The sequence below is a fragment of the Platichthys flesus genome, chromosome 22 (assembly GCF_949316205.1).
Source record: "Platichthys flesus chromosome 22, fPlaFle2.1, whole genome shotgun sequence".
Lineage (NCBI taxonomy): Eukaryota > Metazoa > Chordata > Actinopteri > Pleuronectiformes > Pleuronectidae > Platichthys > Platichthys flesus.
The window spans coordinates 14,982,581-15,008,430 of NC_084966.1; the positions used below are offsets into that span (position 1 = coordinate 14,982,581).

The 25,850-nt window shown below is 43.5% G+C and overlaps 3 protein-coding genes across 3 annotated transcripts in view; 2 read left to right on the top strand and 1 right to left on the bottom strand.

The window, feature by feature from the left end:
- Positions 1–25,850, bottom strand: part of LOC133933464 (histone H4-like) — a 408,656-nt gene that overhangs the window by 63,558 nt on the left and 319,248 nt on the right. Inside the window, exon 3 of the mRNA XM_062380586.1 lies at positions 21,134–21,151. Coding sequence (XP_062236570.1) covers positions 21,134–21,151 — 18 coding nt within the window. The remainder of the gene's footprint in view (positions 1–21,133; positions 21,152–25,850) is intronic.
- LOC133933558 (histone H2B-like) lies at positions 127–581 on the top strand. Its single transcript, XM_062380692.1, has one exon. The coding sequence runs from the start codon at positions 127–129 to the stop codon at positions 499–501; it is 375 nt and encodes a 124-aa protein (XP_062236676.1). The 3' UTR covers positions 502–581.
- Positions 3,691–4,077, top strand: LOC133933523 (histone H2A-like). Its single transcript, XM_062380654.1, has one exon. It carries the CDS (start codon positions 3,691–3,693, stop codon positions 4,075–4,077), a length of 387 nt encoding a protein of 128 aa, XP_062236638.1.

Sequence of the window (25,850 nt, forward strand, 5' to 3'; positions counted from 1 at the left end):
ACACTGGCACTCCACATTCAGCCAATGACAGAGAGGGAACGGCACACAATGATTTACATGTGATATGTTCAAATACAGCCTGGCCAGCAACGTCTGTATTCATTTGAACGAAAAAATCTCGTGACAATGCCTGACGTAGCGAAGCCCGCGCCCAAGAAGGGCTCCAAGAAAGCGGTGGCGAAGGCCCCCGGTAAGGGCGGAAAGAAGAGGAGAAAGTCCAGGAAGGAGAGCTACGCCATCTACGTGTACAAGGTGCTGAAGCAGGTCCACCCCGACACTGGGATCTCCTCCAAGGCCATGGGCATCATGAACTCCTTCGTGAGCGACATCTTCGAGCGCATCGCCGGTGAGGCCTCTCGTCTGGCTCACTACAACAAGCGCTCCACCATCACCTCCAGGGAGATTCAGACCGCCGTCCGCCTGCTGCTGCCCGGGGAGCTGGCTAAACACGCCGTGTCTGAGGGCACCAAGGCCGTGACCAAATACACCAGTTCCAAGTAAACCACTCTGCGGAGACCTCAAACCAACGGCTCTTTTAAGAGCCACACACTTTCTCTATAGAGACAAACTGTCCTGACTCTACCGAGATGTCCATCAATATTTAAACAGCCACTTTTAACCGATAATATAACATTGTTAATACAATTGAAGAGAGATATCCTGCATAATCTCTACATTTGAAAATAATTGTTTTTAAATCCAATTGCAGTTTTCCACTGCAGGGCGTGTTGTCCTTTCTCAAATCAGTGATCTGGGTTGTTCATGAGGTGCTTTTTCCCCCCTGGTGGTTATAATTGGAATAGTTAAAGAAGCGTATGAAGTCATTGTTCCTCAAAGTCAGAGGACATTGAGGAACAACACAGTCATGTGTGGTTGCCGAGACATGGCTGTGACCTGAAGGTCAGAGGAATTCATTCTCTAAAGTAGTTTACAGTATTATCAAACTTGACAAATATACCTTGTGTGCTTACTACTCTGTGAATATTGAGTGTAAAACAGTGGTCAAACAAATATTTTTTCTCCCGTAGCCCTCCTGTTATCCTCAAATTGTAATAAGTATAATTTGAAATAAATTATGACAGAAAAAAATGCAATTTAATGGTAAATTTCAAGTTTTTCATGAAGTACTACCTGAATAAGGTATTTTTGAATGGTTAAAATAATATTTTGACATGCTACTATTTACCCACAGCAATCTACAAAAACACTTTCAAATACTTCACAAGTGTGTACATTCTGGAAACAGTGTGTTTGTTGACACTAAAGCCTTCATTTTTAATATGAATATTTGTTTGGTAACACATGGATAGGTTGACTGAGATCTAACACTCACCAGACAAATAGTTTTTCAAAAACATTTTTCATGTTTTAATGATTATTTTATACAAATAATGATGAAAATAATATACACAGATATCTCTCCTAGTGTTAATGTGAAAAGCCAAAGTTGGTATTTACCACATCAGACAGCAGAGACAAAGCATATTCCAGTAAAGCAAAAAACATATTCTACAAACTAAATGATACAACCTGTTGACTTTTTGCGTGAAATGAGAGAAATGTGCCACAATATTAATTTAATTCTTGCTTGAAGTGAATATTGACTCTGATAGGAAGTCTGGCTCAACTTCACCAGGAGCCTCGGCCTTCAGCAGAGTGTTTGCTGCCTGCACAATTACTTGATTTTATTACGAAGGGATCATCAGTAGGTGCTTTTTTTCACCCAGTTTTTCTGAACAAACATTTGAAGCAGCTGGGAAACAGGTTTTGGTGGAGCTGTGGTGCTTTTGAACTTTTTTAGGAGAGAAATGAGTGGGGAAAGGACAATGATATGGTTTCCTTGGAAATCAATGTTTCTGTTTGTAAGATGCATCAATGCGAATGTAATTGCAGTGAGAGGATAGCAGCCTGATACTAGTGACATGTCTTTACAGCATTCAGTAGTACTTCATCTTTTCCCTCCGAGGTCTATATCAGTGGGGTATAAATGTCCTGTTGATGAATGACTGTACTGCAACTGTTACAACGGGGAGAGGCGGTGGTCTAGTGGCAGAAACTTGGATTATGGGCAGAGAAGGTCTCTGGCTCGACTCCACGGAGAGACAACAAAAAGACGCACCTGGATTGATCTGTCCAAAAATCCAAGAGTCTCCCTACCCTGTCTAGTGCCCCTTAACAAAGGCACCTTACTCCCCCAACATCTGCTCCCCGAGCGCCACACATGTTCACTCAGTGCTCTGTCAAGGGCAAAGATTTAATTTCCCTACCTGCATGAGTGTGCCTTTGTATGTCTGTGCATGTGTTTGGGACTAGTAAATAAATGAATCTTAATCTTAACAATTATGTTCACGGCTGTGTATATGAGCTCCAATCCCTGGGGGACGTTTGTCTTTCCAAACAGTTGGAGTGTTTTACCAGGGACAACATTTTAAATAACTTGTGCTGTTTAATAAATGTTTGTACCGAGTAGATCGGTTTCTCAGAAAAGGCTAGGTCATCTCATTTCAAATAAATACTTTATTTCATTGCAGCTCTGACCATGGTTTGGATTAAGGTGAAGTGAAGTAGCAATATTAATGATTAGATTTATAGCAGGCCAGGTCTTAGCTTGCATACTTTCCAACGTGTATTATTTGCAGAGCTAATAATATAACAAATATTTTACTGTAAACTTGTCTTCATGTAGTATTATGAAATGCTACTCTCTTTTTGCTGTTCAGTTAATGTTGTAAAACTAGAATAGATACATATTTAAATCTGTCGAAAGATATCCTTTAACATACTTTAGTTACTTTACAGAAAGTAATTCATTTATTATACTTCAATGGTGATATGAACTTTGAACTCTGAAGTCAATTCTTTAGTGTATTATATGTATTAACGGTCTATAACGAGCAGGGCAACAAAGGAGTTTTGTCTTGAGTACAGTGAAGTGGCTCTTAAAAGAGCCGTTGTTATGGTCAGTGGAGCAGCAGCAGTTTAAGCTCTCTCTCCGCGGATGCGGCGGGCCAGCTGGATGTCCTTGGGCATGATGGTAACCCTCTTGGCGTGGATGGCGCACAGGTTGGTGTCCTCAAACAGGCCGACCAGGTAGGCCTCGCTGGCCTCCTGCAGAGCCATGACAGCGGAGCTCTGGAAGCGCAGGTCGGTCTTGAAGTCCTGAGCGATTTCTCTCACCAGGCGCTGGAAGGGCAGCTTGCGGATCAGCAGCTCCGTCGATTTCTGGTAGCGACGGATCTCTCTCAGAGCCACGGTACCGGGCCTGTAACGGTGAGGCTTCTTCACGCCGCCGGTGGCCGGGGCGCTCTTACGCGCAGCCTTGGTGGCCAGCTGCTTCCTGGGGGCTTTGCCTCCGGTGGATTTACGGGCGGTCTGCTTGGTTCTTGCCATTTTGTTGATTTTCTCTGCGATCGGGAGAAAGAGTGAAGCTGTAGAGAGACACTCTGCTTTTAAACCGCGAAGCCAGCCCTGAATTGGTGACGCTGCTTCAGATCGGGGATAGGCTCCTCCTCGGGTACTGTCTGCTTGTTCGACAAAAGTGTCGACCATCCCCCGCTGCTCTGCTAGAGGCTTCTTTTCTGGTTGGTCTGGCATGAACCGTCCCGCGCGATCCGCGTATATATAGGGGAGTGATCATGCTCTCCACCGCAGTTTCTTTTGACGTGTGTTAGGAAACAATCTCCATCCATAATGTCAGGCAGAGGCAAAACCGGCGGAAAGGCCAGAGCGAAGGCAAAGACTCGCTCTTCCCGCGCTGGGCTCCAGTTCCCCGTCGGTCGTGTTCACAGACTGCTGCGTAAAGGCAACTACGCACATCGCGTTGGTGCCGGCGCCCCCGTCTACCTGGCGGCTGTGCTGGAGTACCTCACCGCTGAGATCCTGGAGCTGGCTGGAAACGCCGCCCGCGACAACAAGAAGAGCCGTATCATCCCCCGCCACCTGCAGCTGGCCGTCCGCAACGACGAGGAGCTCAACAAACTCCTGGGCGGAGTGACCATCGCTCAGGGCGGCGTGCTGCCCAACATCCAGGCTGTTCTTCTGCCCAAGAAGACCGAGAAGGCCCCCAAGTCCAAGTAAAGCAAAGCTGCTGGAAACCAACGACACAAAGGCTCTTTTAAGAGCCACACACTCACCTCTGAAGAACAAAACTCCTCATATCACCCATCAATTTAAAGCACACGCACAAGTCATTTTTAGATTATATTAGATTCAACTTTAATCTCATTGCACAGTGGAAGTGCTTATATATAACCAGAAGTGCAATAAAGGCAGTAAAAGTGCAGAGTAATGTGCAAATTTTAAAAAAACGGAAAATGTGAAGTCAAATTTGTAAATACATAAGATACGTACAGTAATAAATATATATGGAATAGAGCAGTATTAAGAGGTATTTTATTATATAAGAACGATGAATATACTATGAGCAAGATCAATATATATGAATATGAATACACTATTGGTGGGATTATACAGTAGTAAACAAAAAAAATAAGTAGCAGTCTAGTGCAAATGTTTAATGGTTGGAGGACGGTGGGTGGCAGTCCAAGCCAGGGTGGAGGAGGGAAGTATAGTCACTGGAGGAGCTGTGTGTGGTGCGGGGCAGCTGCTTTTACTGTGGTGCAGAGTTTAGCAGGGTGACAGCCACAGGGATGAAGCTGTTCCTGGACCTGCTGGTCCGGGAACGGAGGACCCTGTAGCGTCTCCCAGAAGGGAGGTGGGCAAACAGTCTGTGGCTGGGTTGTGAGCTGCCCTTGACAATGCTGCGAGCCCTCGCAGACATCTCTTGCTCTGGACAGCCTCAATGGTGGGGAGTGAGGAACCAGTGATGTGTTGGGCAGTTTTCACCACCCTCTGCAGGCCACTAGCATTCAATATGTATTCATTGGTATGGTTCATTCTGTGTCAGATGTTTGTGTCACCTGGTGAGGAAACCATCACTCATATGGAAGTTTAAATATAAAAGATACACACTTCAAATTTCAGTACGTCTAAGGTTCATGGATCCATGGCATACATCTCTCATGATGGACGGTATGAATGCAAAAACAACACATACTATCTTCCCAATGAAATAGAAACTAGTGTGGGTAGAACAGATTTAATGCAATTTGAACGCTCTTTACATTTGTCATTATGCAAATATAGGGTGAGAAGTAAAGATAGCTATTGGTTAAACATCTTACAAACTATCATAAGATAGTAATGTAGTCATAAACAATCACTCTGGTACCTTTGCTTAATCTGTCAAATCTGCTTTTAAAAGTTAGGTGCTGTGTATCCGGTCACATGTGGGATTATAGACGTGTTTCACATGAGACAGGTTTTCATTCAAAACATTGACCAGGTCCTCTGTTGTATTAAAGTGCCCCAGTACACATGACAGTTATCCAGCATTCACAACACCAGGACCATTGAAGTGGAGCAGCTAAATGGAACTCAGCCATCATTATTATTATTGTATACATTTTCTCCTGTGATTCTTCTGGTGTGACAGTGCATGGAGCTCTGTCACCATCTGAATGGTTTGGATTCCTCAATAAACGTGTTGAGCACTGAAGTTTACTCTTTTTCCCCAGAGGAGCAGGACTCTGGATCAGTTCAACCAAGACCTCCACTTGTTTGCTGAGCTTTCGACGACTTCTCAGAGTCTTCTTCAGTGAACTCAAATAGCTTTGGCCTCATCAGGTGAGCGAAGGTTGTAATGTTGGTCTTGAGATAGTATATTTTAATTATAAGCTGAAACATTTACTTGGTGTTTAAATCATAAAGCTGAGAAAAACATCACCTGGAAAAACTCTCTACTCCCTGTTAGTAAATGTAACTTTGTGACTTTCCCTCTGTTGGTGTTGCAGTGTCTGATGACAGTTCACCAATACTTTAGTTTAATGACAGACACTGATCAAGTTGATGCAGCTACAGAGCTCATTTCTATGACTCAAACAAGTAGTTGCAATAAAGCAGGAGAAGCTGAGCTACTGGAAAACAAAGCTTCGGACAGAACATGGAAGAGAGTTCTTCTGGTAGTGGACTTTACTCAGGTTCACATCATTTGGAGAGCAGCTCCATCTGTTGGCTGCCTGAGGTTACTACAGCACAGTATGGTTACATGATGTGAGGCTGGAATTGTCATTTTTCTAAGCAGCTGTCACTTTTCTATTTAGCAAGGAAAGACACGAAGTAAAACGATAAATATAACAACTAAGGCAGACTCTTTAAAAAGTATGGTATATAAAGTAATGGCGATATCGCTGAACATCCCTAGGCAACGTCTATGTCGCCAGGATCTGAAACAGACATGGAATTAATGGAAAAAGTAACACCAATAAGGAAAAGACAGAACACAGAGAGGCAAATGAGGATGAATAAGAAAAGTAAGAGTAAGAATAAAGATTGAAAACAAGAATACTAATAATGCTAACACTAATTTCATTAAATACCAGGGGGCTGAAAAACAAAATACATCAGACATATAGGATGAGTAATTATGACATATGTTTACAAGGAACACAGTGATTTGAAATCCAAATGAGAGAAGTGCAGAATGAAAAGATGGGAGATGTGTATACAAACAATGGCGATGGGAACATGAGGGGAGCTGCTATATTAAGAAAAGGAGGAGTGAGAGTGATTGTGAAATATTTGTTTTATTATTGTTATTATTGATAATTATATGTAATATATATATTACCTAACACTGTTCAAATCAATTCAAAGATCATATCCTTAGATAATTTGATCCTATGATGCTGTCATGTCACATAGATAATTGGCTCCTTTGATACCATAGGTCATTTGATTATTTGACTTACTTATAAAGGAGCAACAGGTACAATTGACTAATTATGAAAGAACAGCACGTAAGATTGACTTACATATAAAAGAGATGAAATAACCTATTACCATCAGGGTAATTATAAGAAATATGTGTTTATTATTGTTATTGTTATTATTTATATTATATATATATATATATATATATATATATATAGGAATTTAAGTCGATATTTAGTGCTTTTTTCTAATACTAGACCCAGATAAGTGGGTCTAGTATCTAGTATCAACAATAATATATTTATATATTATCGTTGAGTACTAGTTTATGTCAAAGAACTAGTTGAACAAATGACCAATTTATTGAAAAATCAACCAAACAATCACAATATAAAACAGTATAACATAATACAAACACAATAAATGATGTATTCTCATAAAATAACTGTCCTTTCAATGTGTGTGTATATATTCAGTTCCCAGTGTAGTGTGTGCTTGAAGATTCACTGGTTCCGTTCTGGTCCGGGTCTTTATGTCTCTAAACTCAGTACTACCTCTCTACCTGACGGGCAGTACAGGGGTCTGATGTCTTCTGGATAAACGATCAGGTTCAATCTGGATCATACAGTTGGCCACACTGCATCCACGGTCTGGGTTCTGCTCGCCATCTCAGCATTCAGAATTACAGGATTGAGATTCTTCTGGTGTTCATAAAAAAACAAAAAATCTACACAAAGTGCAGAATAATCAGTGTCTGTTTCCTAATTATATTTCTAATGTTTAAAAAGTATGGTATATGAAGTAATGACTATATTGCTGAACATCATGTTACATGATGCATGTGTGTAGGTAGGAGTAGGCTACTCCTTCACAGAGTTTAAAGCCATGTTTTATAATATTTGATGTTTTGATATTTACTAACTTCTTAATCTGAACATTGTAAGATGACATCTAATATTGCTCAATCTATCTAGACTCCCTGTAATTAAGAACTCTGTCTCTACATATTTATTGACAGTGGTGATGAATGAAGAGGAAACAGCTCTTTGTGGAAAGACGTGTGTGGCTCTTAAAAGAGCCTTTTACCAGGATGGACATGTTTCACAGTGAGGACAGATCACTTCTTCTTGGCTGCTGTCTTCTTCGCTTTGGGTTTGGCGACCTTCTTCGCGGGGGACTTCTTGGCAGCAGGCGTCTTTTTCACCACCTTCTTGGGGCTCTTCGTCACCTTCTTGGGAGTCTTCGCCACCTTCTTGGGAGTCTTCGCCACTTTCTTGGGGCTCTTGGTGGGCTTCTTGGCCGCTGCTGGTTTAGCCACCTTCTTCGGGGACTTTTTAGCGGCTGCTGGCTTCATGGCTCCCGCCGACTTGGGCTTTTTAGCCACTGCGGGTTTCTTGGCGGCGGGCTTCTTCGCTTTGGGAGCGGCCTTCCGTCGCTGCCTCTTTCTTGCTCATCTTGAACGAGCCGGTGGCCCCGGTTCCCTTGGTCTGGACCAGGGTCCCGCTGACCACCAGCTTCTTGATGGTGGTGTTGACTCGGGAATTGTTCATTATCATTACAAGATTAAAATTGGGGCACATTTGTCTCATTTGATACAAAAAGTCAAAGTTTATATAAATTATTTTCCAGAAAATGTTTAAGCTTTACTGGAATTTGCTTTTCTCTACTTAGTAAATACCAAGTTGTGCTCATCATATTAACACTAGGATACATGTTTCTGTATAGTATGATAATAATTATTTGTGTAAATAATCATTAAACTTGACAAACGTTTCTGAAAAACTGTTTGACCCGTCCGGAGAAATCTCTGTTAACTTGTCATTATATGTTACCTATTGATCAATAGATCAAGTCTTCTCAGACTTTTATAGCCAATAACACATTCATATTAAAATGTAAGGCTTTAGTGTCAACAAACACTGTGTTTATCCAGAATGTACACACGTGTGCAGTATGTGAAAGTGTTTGTGTAAATTGCAGCGTGTAAACATGTCATTTTAACCATGCAAACAGACTTTATTCATTGGGACGACCCCTTCTCACCTGGACACTAGGTGTCGCTGTTCTTCCGTTCCCAGAGCTACAGGTGGAGTGGGCATCAGCGACAATCAGAGCACATCTTGGCCAGGTGTGCTCTGCCCTATAAAAGACTTGCTAGATTCGTCTTGCGCCACCTACGGGACGAGGTTGGCTCTCCCGGACGCCAGCAGCCTTTTCTGGTTTGTTCTTGGAGACTTTGGTTTGTTGTTTGTTCCATTAATAAATATTCTAATAGAGCCACAGTTCACCCGTGTCGTCTCCCTCCTTGCCACAGTCGTGGGCAAATGGGGGCTCGTCCGGTGCACGCTTTTCCTCCGCATTTGTGAAAGACTGGATAGGCGGAGAAGGCGATTTTTTTTGTGAATGAGGCCTGTGATCAGGTAATTTGAGCGTAGTGTGACGTCACACACCAAGTCAGATGTGCGCCTTGTGTTTTTGTGACTGAGCGGCGTAGTTTGTGTGGGAGATGTTCGGGTAAGTGAACTGACGCTGTTGTGTGTTTGCTTGTTTCTCCGTGTTGCTGTGCCGGGTGTTTCCTGGTGTCGTTTAACTCGAGTGAGCGCGTATACTGTCGTTAGTGGCTGCTGTTCTGTCCCGGTTAGGCTAAAGGGCGGACTCCCTTTGGAGTTCGTTGGGGTTTGGTAGTGTGATGTGAAAGTGGTTCGAGCAGTTGTCTCGGGAGCACGTCCGAGGCTGCAGGTGGAGTCGCCAGTTTGGTTGCTTCGCCGGGTTGGCGGGATTCAGTGCATACATACCCACCACAACTAGCACCTGGAGACTCAGTTTCTGGTTAGGCAGTCAGCCGGACAGCGCTGCAGTGACGTGTTGCTGTGTACAGCTTTAGGAGTGTGACCGCCGGTGCACAGAGTTAAATGTTAATATTCAGGCAGGTTAGCTGTGTTTTTCAGTCATGGCTACTGTGGATGAGTTTCTGAGTGCTCCGTCAGAGGAGTTATTAGACCGCTGTTCGCGGGATCAATTAATTCAAATTGCTGATCATTTCAAGATGGATATCGGGGATAAACGTTTAAAGGAGAATGTCGGGAGGATCCTCGTGATAATCTGGTGGAAATTGGAGTAATTGAGACAAAATTCCAGGATGTGACTCATGGGGTTATTAAACGAATGGAGCTGGAAGTTCGCCGACTGAGTTTATCTCATGTTGAGGGCCCGGTCCCTGTTTCTCCTGCGCTGTCACGCTCTTTCGATGTGACCAGTTGTCTGCGTCTACTTTGAAGTATCCTGAAATGGTGTATTCTACAGTGAAAATGTTGGAATTTATTTTGAACAATTGTAAACAGTGAAAATTCCTGACTCAACTTTTTAAATTTAAAACAGTGTAAATGTTGGAATTTACTTTGAAAAGTCTCTAAATATATTCAGTAACAATCTATGATATCCAGTATGTAGTTAGTCAGTGAGGTGCTGAACACAGGCATCTCAGTATCTCTCTGAACTTATTGATGTGACTACCCGTTCCACCCTCACCTGGACACTAGGTGTCCCTGTTCTTTCTTCCCCAGAACTGTAGGGGGAGTGGAAATCAGCGACAATCAGAGCACATTTCGGCCAGGTGTGCTCTGGCCAGCACCCTTCTGTTTTGTTTTTGGAGACTTTGGTTGTTGCTTATAATTTATTCTGTTAAATAAATATCCTGAGATAGTAACAGTTCACCCGTGTCGTCTCCCTCATTGTCACAGTCGTGAGCCGGGCTGTGACATTCATCTTTACAGATTTACTTCTATTTCAAACACACTTCACATTTCATTAGGGGCTACTTAATACTTAATAATAAAATATTATATACATCATTATGCACACATAATAAAAATAGTATAAGTATGAAGAAAAGTAATGTCATTGCCAATGGATGGTTTCTTACATCATGGTGTAATCTTTACCTTTTTCGGCCAAGGCAAAACACCCACTCTCTCTACTCCTCTGATTGTACAAATACTTCAGCTTTGCAACCGGTACATTTGGTATAGGCATAGAAATCAGAGGAATCTTAGACATCATAGAAATCAATGACACTGTGACATTAAAGCAAACCGACAACAAAATAGAATAACTTGACTAATGAAATCCTTTGTAGTTTAAAAGTGTTTTCCCAAATGGATTTTATTCGTTTGAAGGAGTTCCTATTTACTTAAATTGTACTGGATTCGGCTACAATGCTTTTTGCCCCTGAAACTCCAAATGGGATTTACATTTGACTGTTTTAATTCCAGAAAACAACAAAAATGTATTTATATTTTTATTTTCTAAGTATTGTAACTGTATTTACACAAGCTTAACTTATACACGAATGTAACCTTAAAAACGACGTTTTTATGCAAAATATTATTAGGCTGTGTCACCGATCAAGAGGAGGATGTGGTCCGAGTACCAACGTGGCGGACGGGACAAGATTCCTCAAGCTAAAATTCAATAATCAGGTCCAATCACTGCCGTACTCAGCCAGATTCAATACTGCGCTGGGTGCGGAATACTTTAGAGTAATTCACGACAAGCAAATTAGAGTATGCAGGATGTGTATACAGCCGGGACATATACTAAGGGAATGCCCAGAACAATACTAAATGCAGCCTGTGTTTAAATAAATTGGAGTGTGTGTGCAACAAAAGTGAAACAGGGGAGGTTCAAGATGTGTCTGGGCACAGTGAGGAGGTCAGTCTGAGCGAGGAGAGCACAGGTGAAGAGGAGGAGGAAAGAGGAGGCGGCTGGTGCGAAGCGGGAGGGAGGAGGAGAAAACAAAGGAGCGGAGGAAAGTGCAGAGCTGGGAGTCAGCTTGCTAACAGGGGAGCAAGGGAAGCAAATAACTGAACTAAAGACAAAAAAACAGAACGAAAATAGCACGGACTGCGGAGAACGGGACAGCACGGCGCGGCAGTCAGCTGCCGAGCTTAGCTCCGTGAGAGAAACACAGAGCGGCGCGGCTCCTACAGAGACTGCAGCCCAGGCTCTCGATCCAAAAGCACTCGACTCAGACTCAGACAAAGACTTGGTGATGAAAATAACACAAATAAGGAGAAGACAAAACACGGAGAGGCAGCAAAGAGTTAACAAGAAGAGTAAATCTAAGAACAACAAATATCGGAATTTATCAAATATGGCATATTATGTGTACAGGAGGAGTGTATGAGGGAGATCGAGAAGGAGTGGATGGGAGGCAGGGCCGGCCCTAGCACATTTGGCGCTCTAGGCAAGCGTCACTCCTAGCGCCCCCCCCCCCCCCACCCACCCACCAAAAAACATATTTTTTAAAAACGATTTTCCAAGAAAACTGATAAAATTATTTCTTTCATTGTCGAAGTTGCTTGGATACACATACTCTAACCATAAGCCTCAATGTGCTAGCATGTTCTGAAAACACCAAGGAGCCACTACCCTTTCCGTTTTTACGATTTTTGGCTAATTTTACCCAAATGTTAGATCTTTTTTTTTAATGTCAAACTATTGGTTGGAGATATATGTTACGGGTCCCAAGATTGATACCAAAGCAACTAAGTATGTCTGTAGAATTCAACATGAATGCAGCAGCAGTAACGACATGGAGCCTTCAGTTCCTCATCCGGACTGCATCTTATTCAAATTAAACACAATTTCAAGTACAAGCATTTCTCTGAGTGTAACTGCATGTTAAAGTGCATTTTATTAGGAATAATCTTAAATTACTGTTAAAGTAATTAAATACAATATTTTGGGCAGTACCACATATAGAAGAGGGCGCAAAAAACTCTGCCTAGCCAAAAAGAACATTATATTTTTTTTTTTGCTGGACGCAGTTTTTGGCGCCCCCCTCTGAGTGGCGCCCTAGGCAACCGGTTGCCATGTCGCCTGTAGGAAAGACCGGCCCTGCCTGCTCTGCCACCTGCTGCTTTAGAGCAGCGTTCTCAGCAGCCAGATGTGCGACGAGCTGCTTCTTCTGGTAACTATTTATTCTTGTTGAATCATCGAGTCTTGCAGCCTGCTCTGCCTCCTGCTTTACAGCAGTGATCTCAGCAGAGTGATTTCATTCGACTGCATTTGTCCAAGAGACTGAAAGAAACAAATATAGATATAAGAGGTAAATACACAGTCCCATCCTAACGTCAGGTATATTCAAACAGATCTTCTCCATGTTTGATGAAAGCAGTTGATCCAATGTAGGAAAAGTTCTTGTAAAGTAGTTTTGCTGTGAAGCGCTTGTCTGCTGACTGGTTTGAGGAAGTTGTCAGAGAGAAGGTTCTCGTGCAACTGAGGTCTACTAATGGTGTGATTGGACTCATGAGAGGTGTTGTTCCTTTATATATAAGGCAATTGTACCTGTTGCTCTTTTATATGTCAAATAATCAAATAACCTATGGTATCAAAAGAACCAATAATCTATATGACATGACAGCATCATAGGATCAAATAATCTAAGGATTTAATCTTTGAATAGATTTGAGCAGTGTTACGTAATATATATATTATATATAATATAAATAATAACAATAACAAAAATAAAACAAATATTTCTTATAATTATTCTGATGTTAATATATAACATCATCTCTCTGTGTACTTTAGCTTAATTAAGTTTCAATTGATAAGTTAAATAGATTTCCCTTCAAATCTATCTATGGCCTCAGATGATCTGCTGATTTGTTCTGAGAGAAAAATGTTTCCTCACAAACGGATAACGGCTCTAATGTCACATGACTGTTTGGGATCATGTGATGCAGATGTAGAACCTTTTCTCTGATGAACTGAAGTGACAGGACTGGATCTGATCGTCACAAATGAGGTCTATATACGCTGTTCACTTCGGCTGCACCGATACCTGCGTCAGGTATTTGTCTTCCGCTCGCCGCGATCGCCGGGTTGTCGCCAGATGCGGAAGCGCCGCACAACTCTCTGGAGAGGAAAGGACGCGCACAGGTTTTCTCGGGGCTGCGCCTCGCGCTCTGCACCGAGGGTTTCGGCGCATCGATCGGGGAAACCCACTGGGAAATGATTTAAAGCGATATTAATGTAGTGGTTCTAAAAGGTTTAGGGTGACAGTTGAATGTCAATTGGGTTAGCCGCACATATCCAGAATAAACGGGACGGGAGGCTGTGATTTCAGAAATATACAATTGATTTAATACGTGCAAATGATTAAAGACTGATCCAACAGCACTGGATCATGTGCAAAGGTGGAAGTACTGGCCTGGACTTGATACAAATAACATAATTAAAAAGGGAGAAGTTAAAGGCTCCAGACCCAATTCAACAAAGTTAAAATATCATGCATTAAACAACCATAGCACGCTTTAAGAATCCTACGCAAACGTTGAGATTTATAAAAACAAACTTGCCGGGGGAATTTGCGTATTTCCACGCAAGCTCTGACCCATGCGTATACAAACGTTTTGGAGACGGGAAAGTGGCGACACAGACGTGAGGTGGTGAACTGAAGCCAGATTATTGATCCACTTCATCATTTACATTAAAACCAACAGCTTAGTTTTGCTCGAGCGACAAATCTGTTCCACTCGAACCTTTTAATTAAATAATATATGGAACAACTCACAGCAAATTACGTTCAGATTAGATTAAACCGCGGAGTTAAGGAGCTGAGTCATTAACAGGTTTCAATAATATCTTCTAACACTGTGCGTGTATCAATAATTCACTGCAGTGAACGTGACTGAGCCATCAGGTGCACAGAGCGCACAGAGGGACCCAGCGCGCAGAACGCAGATCGCGCAGAGCTGCGGGTGAGAGAAGAAGTGGCTGCAGCCGATTGACGCTCTGCTGCATGAGGAGGAGGAGGATGGGGCACGGCGGGGGCTTGTGTGCTGCCGAACATCCGCCTGGAATTAATCACCTCCCCGAGTTTTAGAGGTTTTCTTCTTTCTACCGAGTCCGGACGCATAAAGGCGGAAAACAGCAGAGAGAGGGTTCCACCGTCCCAGGAGAAGAGAGGGGAGAGCTGGGATATGTCACAACGGGACTTAGCTAAAGAGGAGACAATGTGAGAGCAAACAAAGTGTATGTTTTTACTCTGCAAATTAGCAACGATTCTCATCTACTATTCGAAACGCTTCGTCAACATGTCGCGCGATGGCGCTGCAGATGTTGTGTGGGGTCAACTCCACCGACTGAGAATCCAAACGAGTAAGAACGCATCACTCGCCCGACGGTCACTCTCATCGTTGACAAGTGAGTAAGTTGTTTATCGTTAACTGCAAATGACACTTAAAGCAAAACTCAGCTCCATGAAAATGATTCATCAATACGACAGTCTGCATGTATTGATTATTCAAATTCTATTTGCACACGCTGCTCGTTGAATTACAACCCTCCACTGTGCATGTCTCCATCACGTGCACAGATAATTGCCAGCATCGTGCACACTACAGCAGGGCTAATAAGGTCTGCTGTAGGTAATAATAGGTAATAGTAGGTGTTCAGGTAAGTTTCGAAAATATATTAGCATGCTGATTGAGGATTATTCATCTGTTCATCTAGCCTATTTCTATTCAATTAACCATCATTTGTAAAATATTTTTAAAGTAGATTCCAATTGGCCATCTATTTATATCTCTGGCATTGCTTTAGTGTTTTTACATCTTTTTTCTCATCTTATTCTACAGAACAAAGCCACGTGCACATTTCAGCCCAGCCAATGTAGAAGGAAAGGCTGTGTACATTTGCAAATACTGTGCAAAGACCTATGTGAAGAATGACACAAAGATGCAGAAGCATGTAGTCAAGTGCCCAAAGTTTCCTCAGGGCTCAAATCAGCCTATGACAAAACAAAATGTTTATATTTATATCTGTATATGACAAGGTAAATACAGTTAGTATAAATTACCCACACAACTTCCAGTTTATTCCCGTTAATTCCTATGGAAAGTTTCCAACTTTGAATATTCCCGGAATTTTTCAACCCTAATCCTGATCAATTTTTGCAGTTGTTAATAACTGTTAATTAGTTCATAGGTGTTTTATAGCAACCTAGGTTTTGTCTGTTTCCCCTCAGATTGCTCTATCTGTGATGTTGCTGACACTTTGCGCTGCCTCCAGGTTCACTGCCCGGCAGCTGTATGAAGCCGCACATCTGTATAAACAAGCTCTAACCACTCGTCCTTTGTTGTCTTTCCCAGCAGAGACAGGACGAGGACGCATCATGCCGCTGGATTCAAGTTTAGCGAGTAAAAACTATGACCTGGACTACGACTCCCTGCAGCCGTATTTCTACTCTGACAATGAGGATGACGCGGTGAACCAGAGCATCGTCTGCGTCGCTGACTCCATCATCATCCAGGACTGCATGTGGAGCGGCTTCTCCTTGGTTTTCCCGTGTCCGAAGCAGGACGCAGGGACGCCGCCGAGCAAGGACCTGGATCCGGACACGCCGCCCAACAGCAGCAGCTGTAGTGAATCAGGTGGGTGGTGAACGTCTCGCCGTGCAGGCCCACCCCTCTGTGCTGCTTCCCTCTGAGCGTGCATGTGGCTGTGCATCACACACCCACACACATCTCCATCACAACCGCTGATGAGGAGGAGCAGAGCCTCAGTATTGTTTTGATGCATGCTGTCTGCAGACAGGCGGTAGAGCCATGCTGCCATGTCATGTTGTAGACAGCTGTAAGATCAGCAAGATGCATGTTAAGCAATCCACTCCTAGGGTTAGCCCCCCCCCCCCCCCCACTGCTGTGACATACATTTCAGTCAGGAATGCTGGTGCTGGAGCAGAGTGTTTCTTTTTTCTTTTTCTTTTGCAGAGGATGAAAATGGAGACGAGGATCATGATGAGGAGGAAGAGGCGGACCAGGAGGAAGAGGAGGGGATTGACGTGGTCCCAGTGGAGAAGAGGCAGGCGGTGAAACGGTGCTACCCAAGTCCGCTGGAGACAAGGCCCCCCAGCCCGCTCGTGCTGAAGAGGTTTGACGTCTCCACCCACAAGCATGATTACACTGCCCATCCATCCATGGGGGGGGGGGCTCTTATCTTAGGGAGCATTCTTTAAAGCATGCTAATTTACATTCACACACACACTGACACACCTCCTAGTTAGTTAGTTTGATTGTTTAGTAACTTGTGTTTTTATACTTTATTATGTTAATAATAAATGTTCTTCTTTCTCAAATGTTCTGTCATTAATATTGCATAAGTGAATCTTGCCAACCGTTACACTGCTAAGAACTCCATAACCTTCATTGTTCATTATATAATCTTTAATGGTCAAATATTGAGATTTCTAATTGAACTAGATCTAAATGAGACTGATTTTAATCAATAAATTGGCTATCTTTTCCCTTCTATGAAGGGTGGTGCCTGCGAGAACTTTAACCAATTAAAGTTATGATTTAATATTAATATTTTAAATATTAATGTTTTACATTTATTTTGATAACCAAATTTATTGAGTGCCTAAAGGCACACCATTCTATGGTAACTCTTTTCAAGCAATATTGCACAACATCTGTATTTGAATTAAACAGTGCACTACCAAGACAATGCAGTATAGAGTTGTTCCACATTATCTTTGCTTTGATTGTTTGTAAGGTATGAAGACAAATCTGTACCTGGAGTCAGTGCATAGGTGATGACACTTAGTGTTCAGTCTTGTTGGAGTCCTGTTCTGTCTCCTCATGTTGGACATCCACTGGTGCAGGCTCAAAAACACACCGATATGTGATACACCGGTATAAAAAAATTCATTGTAAATAGAGTAGAAATGTACAGTACACAGATCATGCTAAAATTGTAGTTGCCATGTAACAATCAAGTTGCTTGATATCTCAAAAGTTATTAAAGCATTTCTGTGTACCCTTTTGTCAATGCTCGAGTGTGGTCTCTCAAAATGTTGACTGCAGAGACTCGGAATCCAGTGTTGTGCAATAGTAGGAGTAGAATTGACGTTGGCTTATTATTAATAATCATGAAATATGATTATTAAATTAACAATTATTTATTAAAAATAATCAAAAATGATAAAGCTATTAATTAAGGACAGTCACACATTTAATTAGAAATTATACGGTTATCCATTAATAATAGTTAAAATAATTAATGAAAACAATACAATTATCAATTAAGAATAATACAAATCTGTAATCATTGCTTATTGTCGCGGGGCACCACCCTGGTTACAGGGACCAACAATTCAATCTTTAAATATCAGTCTCATAATGATAAATGTCAAATCAATAATCTCAATATTTAATATTAATAATTATTTAATTAACAGTGAAGGCTTCTAAGTTCGAGCACAGGCAATCATAATCCAGCTGCAATCACATACATATGCACAAATAATCACAGACTACAGATACTTCAATTACAAAAGCATTTATTAAAAAGGGGAAATAAAGTTATAATGTTCTTCAATGATTCATCATTTTAACAAGCTCCGATATTTCAAAGATAAACACAGCCGCAGCACTTATCACAATTCAGAAAATACATGTAAAACCGGCGGTCTACCTATGTATGTCTGTCTCGGTGTGTGTGTGTGCGTCTGTGTCAAAGGGTCTCTCTGTGTGTGTGTGTGTCTATGTGTGTGCATGTGAAATACAGTTAGTGTTATTTAATGATTCATCATTTTAACAAACTCCCATATTTCAAAGATAACAACAGCAGCTTATCACAATTTAGAAAACACATGTATTCATCTAAGTGTATCTGAGTGTGTGTATCTGTCCGTGTCTATCAATGTGTCTCTGTGTCTGTGTGAGTGTGTGTGTGTGAGTGTGTGTGAGAGAGAGAGAGAGAGAGAGAGAGATAGAGAAAAAGAAGAGAGAGAGAGAGAAAGAAGGGGCGTGGCGATGACGCAGTCACGTCACAACCAAGATGGCGGCCGATCATGATTCGTGGAACCAAGGCCTAAAAACTCTCAAAATGGCGAATTGACTACAAAACAAGATGGCGGAGCCGTTATGAATTTAGAGCCAGAATGGGAGGAGAGTGAGAGAGGAGGCGTGGCAATAATAGACTCAAAATGGTGGTTTAACTTGCGTTCTTCAAAATGGAGTCTATGTTAATGACACCATGTGGCCGGAGCTCACACTGGTGGTCGTCACATGAATTACACAAAGGGATTTTCAGACAAAGGGAATTCTTTGTCTCTACTTTGGCGTTCGGCCGCATGGCTTCCAGATGTGTCCAGCCTCTCTGAATATAGATTTAACTATGTTACCTGAACTGTATTCTAAATACAGATCGGATGTGTGTATAGGTCGGTTTAGAAGGAGAGAGAGAGAGAGAGAACCGGAAACCGGAAGTGGCGAATCGCCGCTAAAACACTGGAGACTCTGCGGTCTCATACAAAACAAATACATTCAAGTATTAAAACAATACGCTACGTATTAGATTAACATCTGCCCAGACAATAAAGCCTCTTACTGTGACCTTCACGGTGTTGCATGCGCGTGTCGCGCGGATCTTTCGGAAGTCCAGTGAATAATCGTGGCCGCTCAAGCTCTGTTGCGCTGGTTCCTCTGTCGCACTGGCGTCGGCTGGGCCGAATAGGAACGGATTCTGCTTGCTCCTCAACGGGATGAACGTCGTGCTTCTTCTTCAGGGGACGGCTGTGGAAGCCGTTTGTAGATCATTGGGAAAAGAAAGTAAAGTCCGTGGGGAAAGTGAAACAGTCTGAGATTGTTCCGCGTGCAATTTCCTGTTTGGTCTTTTCAAGTTAAAACAAAAATAGTCTCTTTTGAAAATAAAAACGTCGACTGAGTTAAAAGACAATGAAAGAAATGAAAGAAAATAACTCTGGTTACCCCCTTTAGCAACTAAATCATCTGGAAAGACCCGGAGGGGTCTGTTGACGTCTTCAGAGCAGGGAAAAATGGCTGATAAACTAGAAGTTAAGGTTACCCCCTTTAGCAACTAAAACAGCTGGGAGGCCCCGAAGGGGCCTCGTGATGTCTTCAGAGCAGGGTACAAATGGCTGATAAACTAAAAGTTAAGGTTACCCCCTTTAGCAACTAAAACAGCTGGGAGGCCCCGAAGGGGCCTCGTGATGTCTTCAGAGCAGGGTAAAAATGGCAGCGATTATTGATGTCTCAGAGGTTTTATTCTACCTGAGAGGTTCTGCCTCCTTGAGGTGCTGGTCATGGGATGATGCTGGCTTTTAGCCAATTGAGTGTCAGAGGTCAAAGGAGAGTGGGAGGGGCCAGGAGCAGAGCAGGGGTTTCTGGGGAGACCCCAGGGATTAAATTAACACCAGAAGATACAATCTCCATGCTGGATCTTAGAGGGAGACTTTAGCTGGCTTCATCTTGGCTCAAAGGCCACGCTTTTACGACCCATTGTGTGTGGATCCTACCACATGGTTAGTTCTGTAGGGACTCTTGCCCAACACCAGTTCTGTCTCTTCATGTTGATTACCCACAGGTCTAGCCTCTCAGGATCACCTAGAGGAAAACTAAACGAATAAAAAATATGTAAAAAACAATATCTGTCAGGTTACCATCTTCATACTTATGTATATGCAAACAGTACAATGTCAATAACTTCAGTCTTTTTAGATATCCCACTTCACATAATCCATCTGTTGCATTGCCTCTTTTTGTTATTAGGGCCTATTTGTTACACTTATATTTGAAGTTATTTCATATTCATATAGTTACTATTTCATGCAATATTCTAGTTTCTAACACACAAGTGAGATAAGTTTAATAGAGTTTGAAAGCGGACAATTATGGAACACAAACTTAGTATCACTGAAACCACAGATGACATCATCTAATGAAACAAATATATATAAATATAACTATTATTATTATCAACTACCCTTGCCAGATGTATATAGCCTTAACATTAACAAATAGGGTTAGTCTCGATAATTAAACTCATGCTAAAGAGATAATATAACATCATTTAAGCTTTGATTCCTGGTGACCAGGCTTACATATGTGCGCAGTAGTTTTATATGACGCACCAACATTGATCGCTGTAACTAATTATCCCCATATCTACATTGAAACACTTCTCCACACTGTGTAGACTGCGCTCCGGTTTACTGTGACTAGCATTAACGCTCCATAATGTAGCATCAGGACCGCATCGGGCTGTGCTGCTCAGAGAGGAACCTACAGGCTATGCGGTGAACACAAGCTTAAACAACATTAGCTTAATCTCGACATAAGCTAACAAGCCATGCATCGTGAGCAACACTAACTGCTAATCATTGCTACGCTTCTAATATATGAATTAAATAAAAATCGATTTTCACTCACCGGAAGAACTTGACAACAGAGTTGTGAGACGGTCTGTTAGTACAATGAACTGCACAGCCAGCCATGGTTTGTGTCGAGTGAATCGGCGGGGATCCGCCGACATGAAGCTACGAGTGGACCGAGCAGCTTGCAGGTGGCTTGAGGGGAGCTAACGAGCGGCTAGTGACAAGCTGTGCCCGCATCGGAGCCTGTGCCCAGGTGTCAATCAATAGACCACGCCCCTAATTATGCGTAATTTTAAACCTCAATATCGCTTAAACGGGTGAGTTAGAAAAAAATTCACCACCCTCAGAGTTGTCATGAATGAAAAACCTCGCGATTGAGACTAAAACCAAAGGTTGAACCATGCTGTAAACAGGTTTAATTCTGCTCTAAAGTTGGGCATTTTAACATTGGAGTCAATGGGACTTTCTGTTTCTTGGAGCCAGCCTCTAGTGGCCACCCAGTGAACTGCAGCTTTTTACACTTCCGTATCGGCCTCATCGCTCAGCCCAGGATGTTGCCCCTTGATCCGGTGTCGGGACGCGGGGGAGCAGCTCAAGCAGGGGGCCCCAGACTTCCCTTTCCCGGGCCACATTGACCAACTCTGACGGGGGGATCCCGAGGCGTTCCCAGGCCAGTGTTGAGATATAATCTCTCCACCTAGTCCTGGGTCTTCCCCGAGGTCTCGTCCCCACTGGACGTGCCTGAAACACCTCCCAAGGAAGGCCCCCAGTGGGCATCCTTACCAGATGCCCGAACCACCTCAGCTGACTCCTTTCTAAGTAAAGGAGCAGCGGCTCTAATCCGAGTTCCTCACGGATGGCTGAGCTTCTCACCCTATCCCTAAGGGAGACGCCAGTCACCCTTCTGAGAAAACTCATCTCGGCCGCTTGTACCTGCGATCTCGTCCTTTCGGTCATCACCCAGCCCTCATGACCATAGGTGAGGATAGGAACGAAGATCGACCGGTAGATCGAGAGCTTTACCTTGCGGCTCAGCTCTCTTTTCGTTACAACGGTGCGGTAAAGCGAACGCAATACCGCCACCGCTGCTCCGATTCTCCGGCCAATCTCACGCTCCATAGTACCCTCACTCGCGAACAAGATCCCAAGGTACTTGAACTCCTTCACTTGGGCTAAGGACTCATTTCCTACCCGGAGTAAGCAATCCATCGGTTTCCTGCTAAGAGTCATGGCCTCAGATTTAGCAGTGCTGATCCTCATCCCAGCCGCTTCACACTCGGCCGCCAGCCGATCCAGTGAGTGCTGAAGGTCACAGGCCGATGATCCAATGAGGACCACGTCATCTGCAAAAAGCAGTGACGAGATCCTTAGACCACCGAACTGCAACCCCTCCCCACCACGACTACGCCTCGATATCCTGTCCATGTTTATCACAAACAGGATTGGTGACAAGGCGCAGCCCTGGCGGAGACCAGCATCCACTGAGAACGAAACTGACTGGCTGCCGAGGATGCGAGAGTGAAGAGCTGGTCCGTAGTTCCACGTCCGGGGCGAAAACCACATTGTTCCTCTTCAATCTGAGGTTCGACGATCGGCCGAACCCTCCTTTCCAGCACCTTGGAGTAGACTTTACCAGGGAGGCTGAGAAGTGAGATGCCCCGGTAATTGGTGCACACTCTCTGGTCCCCCTTTTTGAACAGGGGAACCACCACCCCGGTTTGCCACTCCTTTGGCACTGTACCCGACTCCCACGCGATGTTGAATAGGCGTGTCAACCATGACAGCCCCTCAACACTCAGAGCCTTTAGCATTTCTGGCTGGATCTCATCAATCCCTGGGGCCTTGCCACTGCAGAGATGTTTGACCACCTCAGTGACCTCCACCAGGGAAATTGACGATGAAACACCATCAACCTCGAGCTCTTGCATACGCACAAACAACAGTCAGAGTTCTCCCCCCTACAACCCTTAGGCGCAGGGAGGCGACCCTCTCGTCTACCGGGGTAAACTCCAACACCGCGGCGCTCAGCCGGGGATTTATGAGTATCCCCACACCCGCCCGGTGCCTCACGCCCTCGGCAACTCCGGAGAAGAATAGAGTCCAACCCTTATCCAGGAGTACGGTACCAGAGCTGAGACTGTGCGTGGAGGTAAGCCCCACCAGATCTAACTGATAGCGCTCCACCTCCCTCACAAGCTCCGGTTCCTTTCCTCACAGCGAGGTGACGTTCCACGTCCCCAGAGCCAGCTTCTGCCGCCCGGGTCTGGTCCGTCGAGACCCCTGACCTTTGCTGCCACCCATGTGGCTGCGCACCCGACCCCAACGGGTCTTCCCACAGGTGGTGGGCCCATGGGATGAAGAGAGGGGGGGTGCCACGTAGTTTGTTCGGGCTATGCCCGACCGGGCTCCGTGGCAAACCCGGCCACCAGGCGCTCGCCATCGAGCCCGGGCTTCCTCCGGGCCGGGTCACATCTCCTCTTTTTTCGTTATTCATTGAGGTTTTTTGAACCATTCTTAGTCTGGCCCCTCACCTGAGACCACTCTGCCATGAGAGACCCTGTCAGGAGCACAAGGCTCCAGACAACACAGCCCTCAGGTTCATAGGGACACGCAAACCTCTCCACCACGATAAGGTGACGGTTCCAGGAGAGGATTGTTGGGATTGTTCTGTAGAATAAGATGAGAAAAAAGTTTGTAAAAACACTAAAGCAATGCCAGAGATGTAAATAGATGACCAATTGGAATCTACTTTAAAAATATTTTACAAATGATGGTTAATTGAATAGAAATAGGCTAGATGAACAGATGAATAATCCTCAATCAGCATGCTAACATATTTTCGTAACTTACCTGACCACCTATTATTACCTATTATTACCTAGAGCAGACCTTATTAGACCTGCTGTAGTGTGCACGATGCTGGCAGTTATCTGTGCACGTGATGGAGACATGCACAGTGGAGGGTTGTAATTCAACGTGCAGCGTGTGCAAATAGAATTTGAAAAATCAATACATGCAGACTGTCAAGTGTCATTTGCAGTTAACGATAAACAACTTACTCACTTGTCAACGATGAGAGTGACCGTCGGGCGAGTGATGCGTTCTCACTCGTTTGCATTCTCAGTCGGTGGAGTTGAACCCACACAACATCTGCAGCGCCATCGCGCGACATGTTCACGTAGCGTTTCAAATAGTAGATGAGAATCGTAGTATTGAATCTGGCTGAGTACGGCAGTGATTGGACCTGATTATTGAATTTTAGCTTGAGGAATCGATCATTTCAGGATACTTCAAAGTAGACGCAGACAACTGGTCACATCGAAAGAGCCTGACAGCGCAGGAGAAACAGGGACCGGGCCCTCAACATGAGATAAACTCAGTCGGCGAACTTCCAGCTCCATTCGTTTAATTTCCCCATGAGTCACATCCTGGAATTTTGTGTCAATTACTCCAATTTCCACCAGATTATCACGAGGATCCTCCCGACATTCTCCTTTAAACGTTTATCCCCGATATCCATCTTGAAATGATCAGCAATTTGAATTAATTGATCTCACGAACAGCGGTCTAATAACTCCTCTGACGGAGCACTCAGAAACTCATCCACAGTAGCCATGACTGAAAAACACAGCTAAACTGCCTGAATATTAACATTTAACTCTGTGCACCGGTGGTCACACTCCTAAAGCTGTGCACAGCAACAAGTCACTGCAGCGCTGTCCCGCTGACTGCCTAACCAGAAACTGATTAAAGACCCCCCCCCCCCCCCCCCCCCAGTCTCCTGGGGCCGGTATTTCAAAACTTGTAATCCAGATCAGAATGATCCGGATAACCAAATCCCCCTTACCTCAGCCACGGATCAACCTGATCTATCCCGGTATTTCAAAACTTTGCTGGATTGGATCAGAGTGATCCTGATACCGGCAGATTGGGATGTCCAAATCCGTCCCGCCCCCTGGATCACAGACAGGAAACAGGAAATGGAGCCAACATTTTACAGAAAAAGGAGAAGCTAGCTCAACTATTGTCTCTGAATTAAAGTATAATCTTAGCCAGTGTTGATGCGTCCTCAGACTAGATGAAAGGCAATCATTATATTGAGTTAACCAATTATGTAAATCAGCACAAAGTTGAAAGAAGAGCTTGGCGATCTCTAATTAAGCAGAGTTCGCGCTAATGCGAGCTAACGCTGCTCCATTGACTCCTGTGTTAAGGAGCTAACAAGCTAGTAAATAGGCTAGCGTCTGTATGTCGTGGTCCACAGTCCATTTGAATGCATTCACTCGCAAGGCATTGTGTGAAGATTTTAAAATGTGTTGTACATATCTTTTTAGGAAACAGTTGTTAACAAAGGGGACAGCCCTAAAACCTTAATATTAGATTTTCTTTACAGATGTCTGTGGGAAGAGACTTGCACAGACTTGCTCCAATGGCATTACTTTTTGAGCTTTGGCTATGAAAATTAAGTGTGTGTGCTGAATGCATGTGAATAAAAACATTTGACAGAGTTTCAGTGGAGGCCTTTATCAGTGGGTAACTTAACAAAAAAAACCTCTGCTGTGGGTCACATGTGACAGTAGCAAAGGGGGTCATAAGCCACCGTAGAATTTCCCTTACAGTGGCTACCCACTGTAAGGGAAATGTAACATGTGGTATACTTTGATTGATCAATATTGAATCTCTAACAAATGTCACTTTGATGTTGCTATTTCCTGTTGAACTGAGTTCAACAGGAAATAGTGTTAGCCTGAATACTCCAGTCACAGTAATCTAATTAGTCTGGATGTAAAGAACTACTTTGATGTTATGTGACTTTCTCACCCACAAATTCACCTAACAAAGACTTTAAACCGCGGGGGATTTATGGTGGTAGTAGACATTAAGACAGATG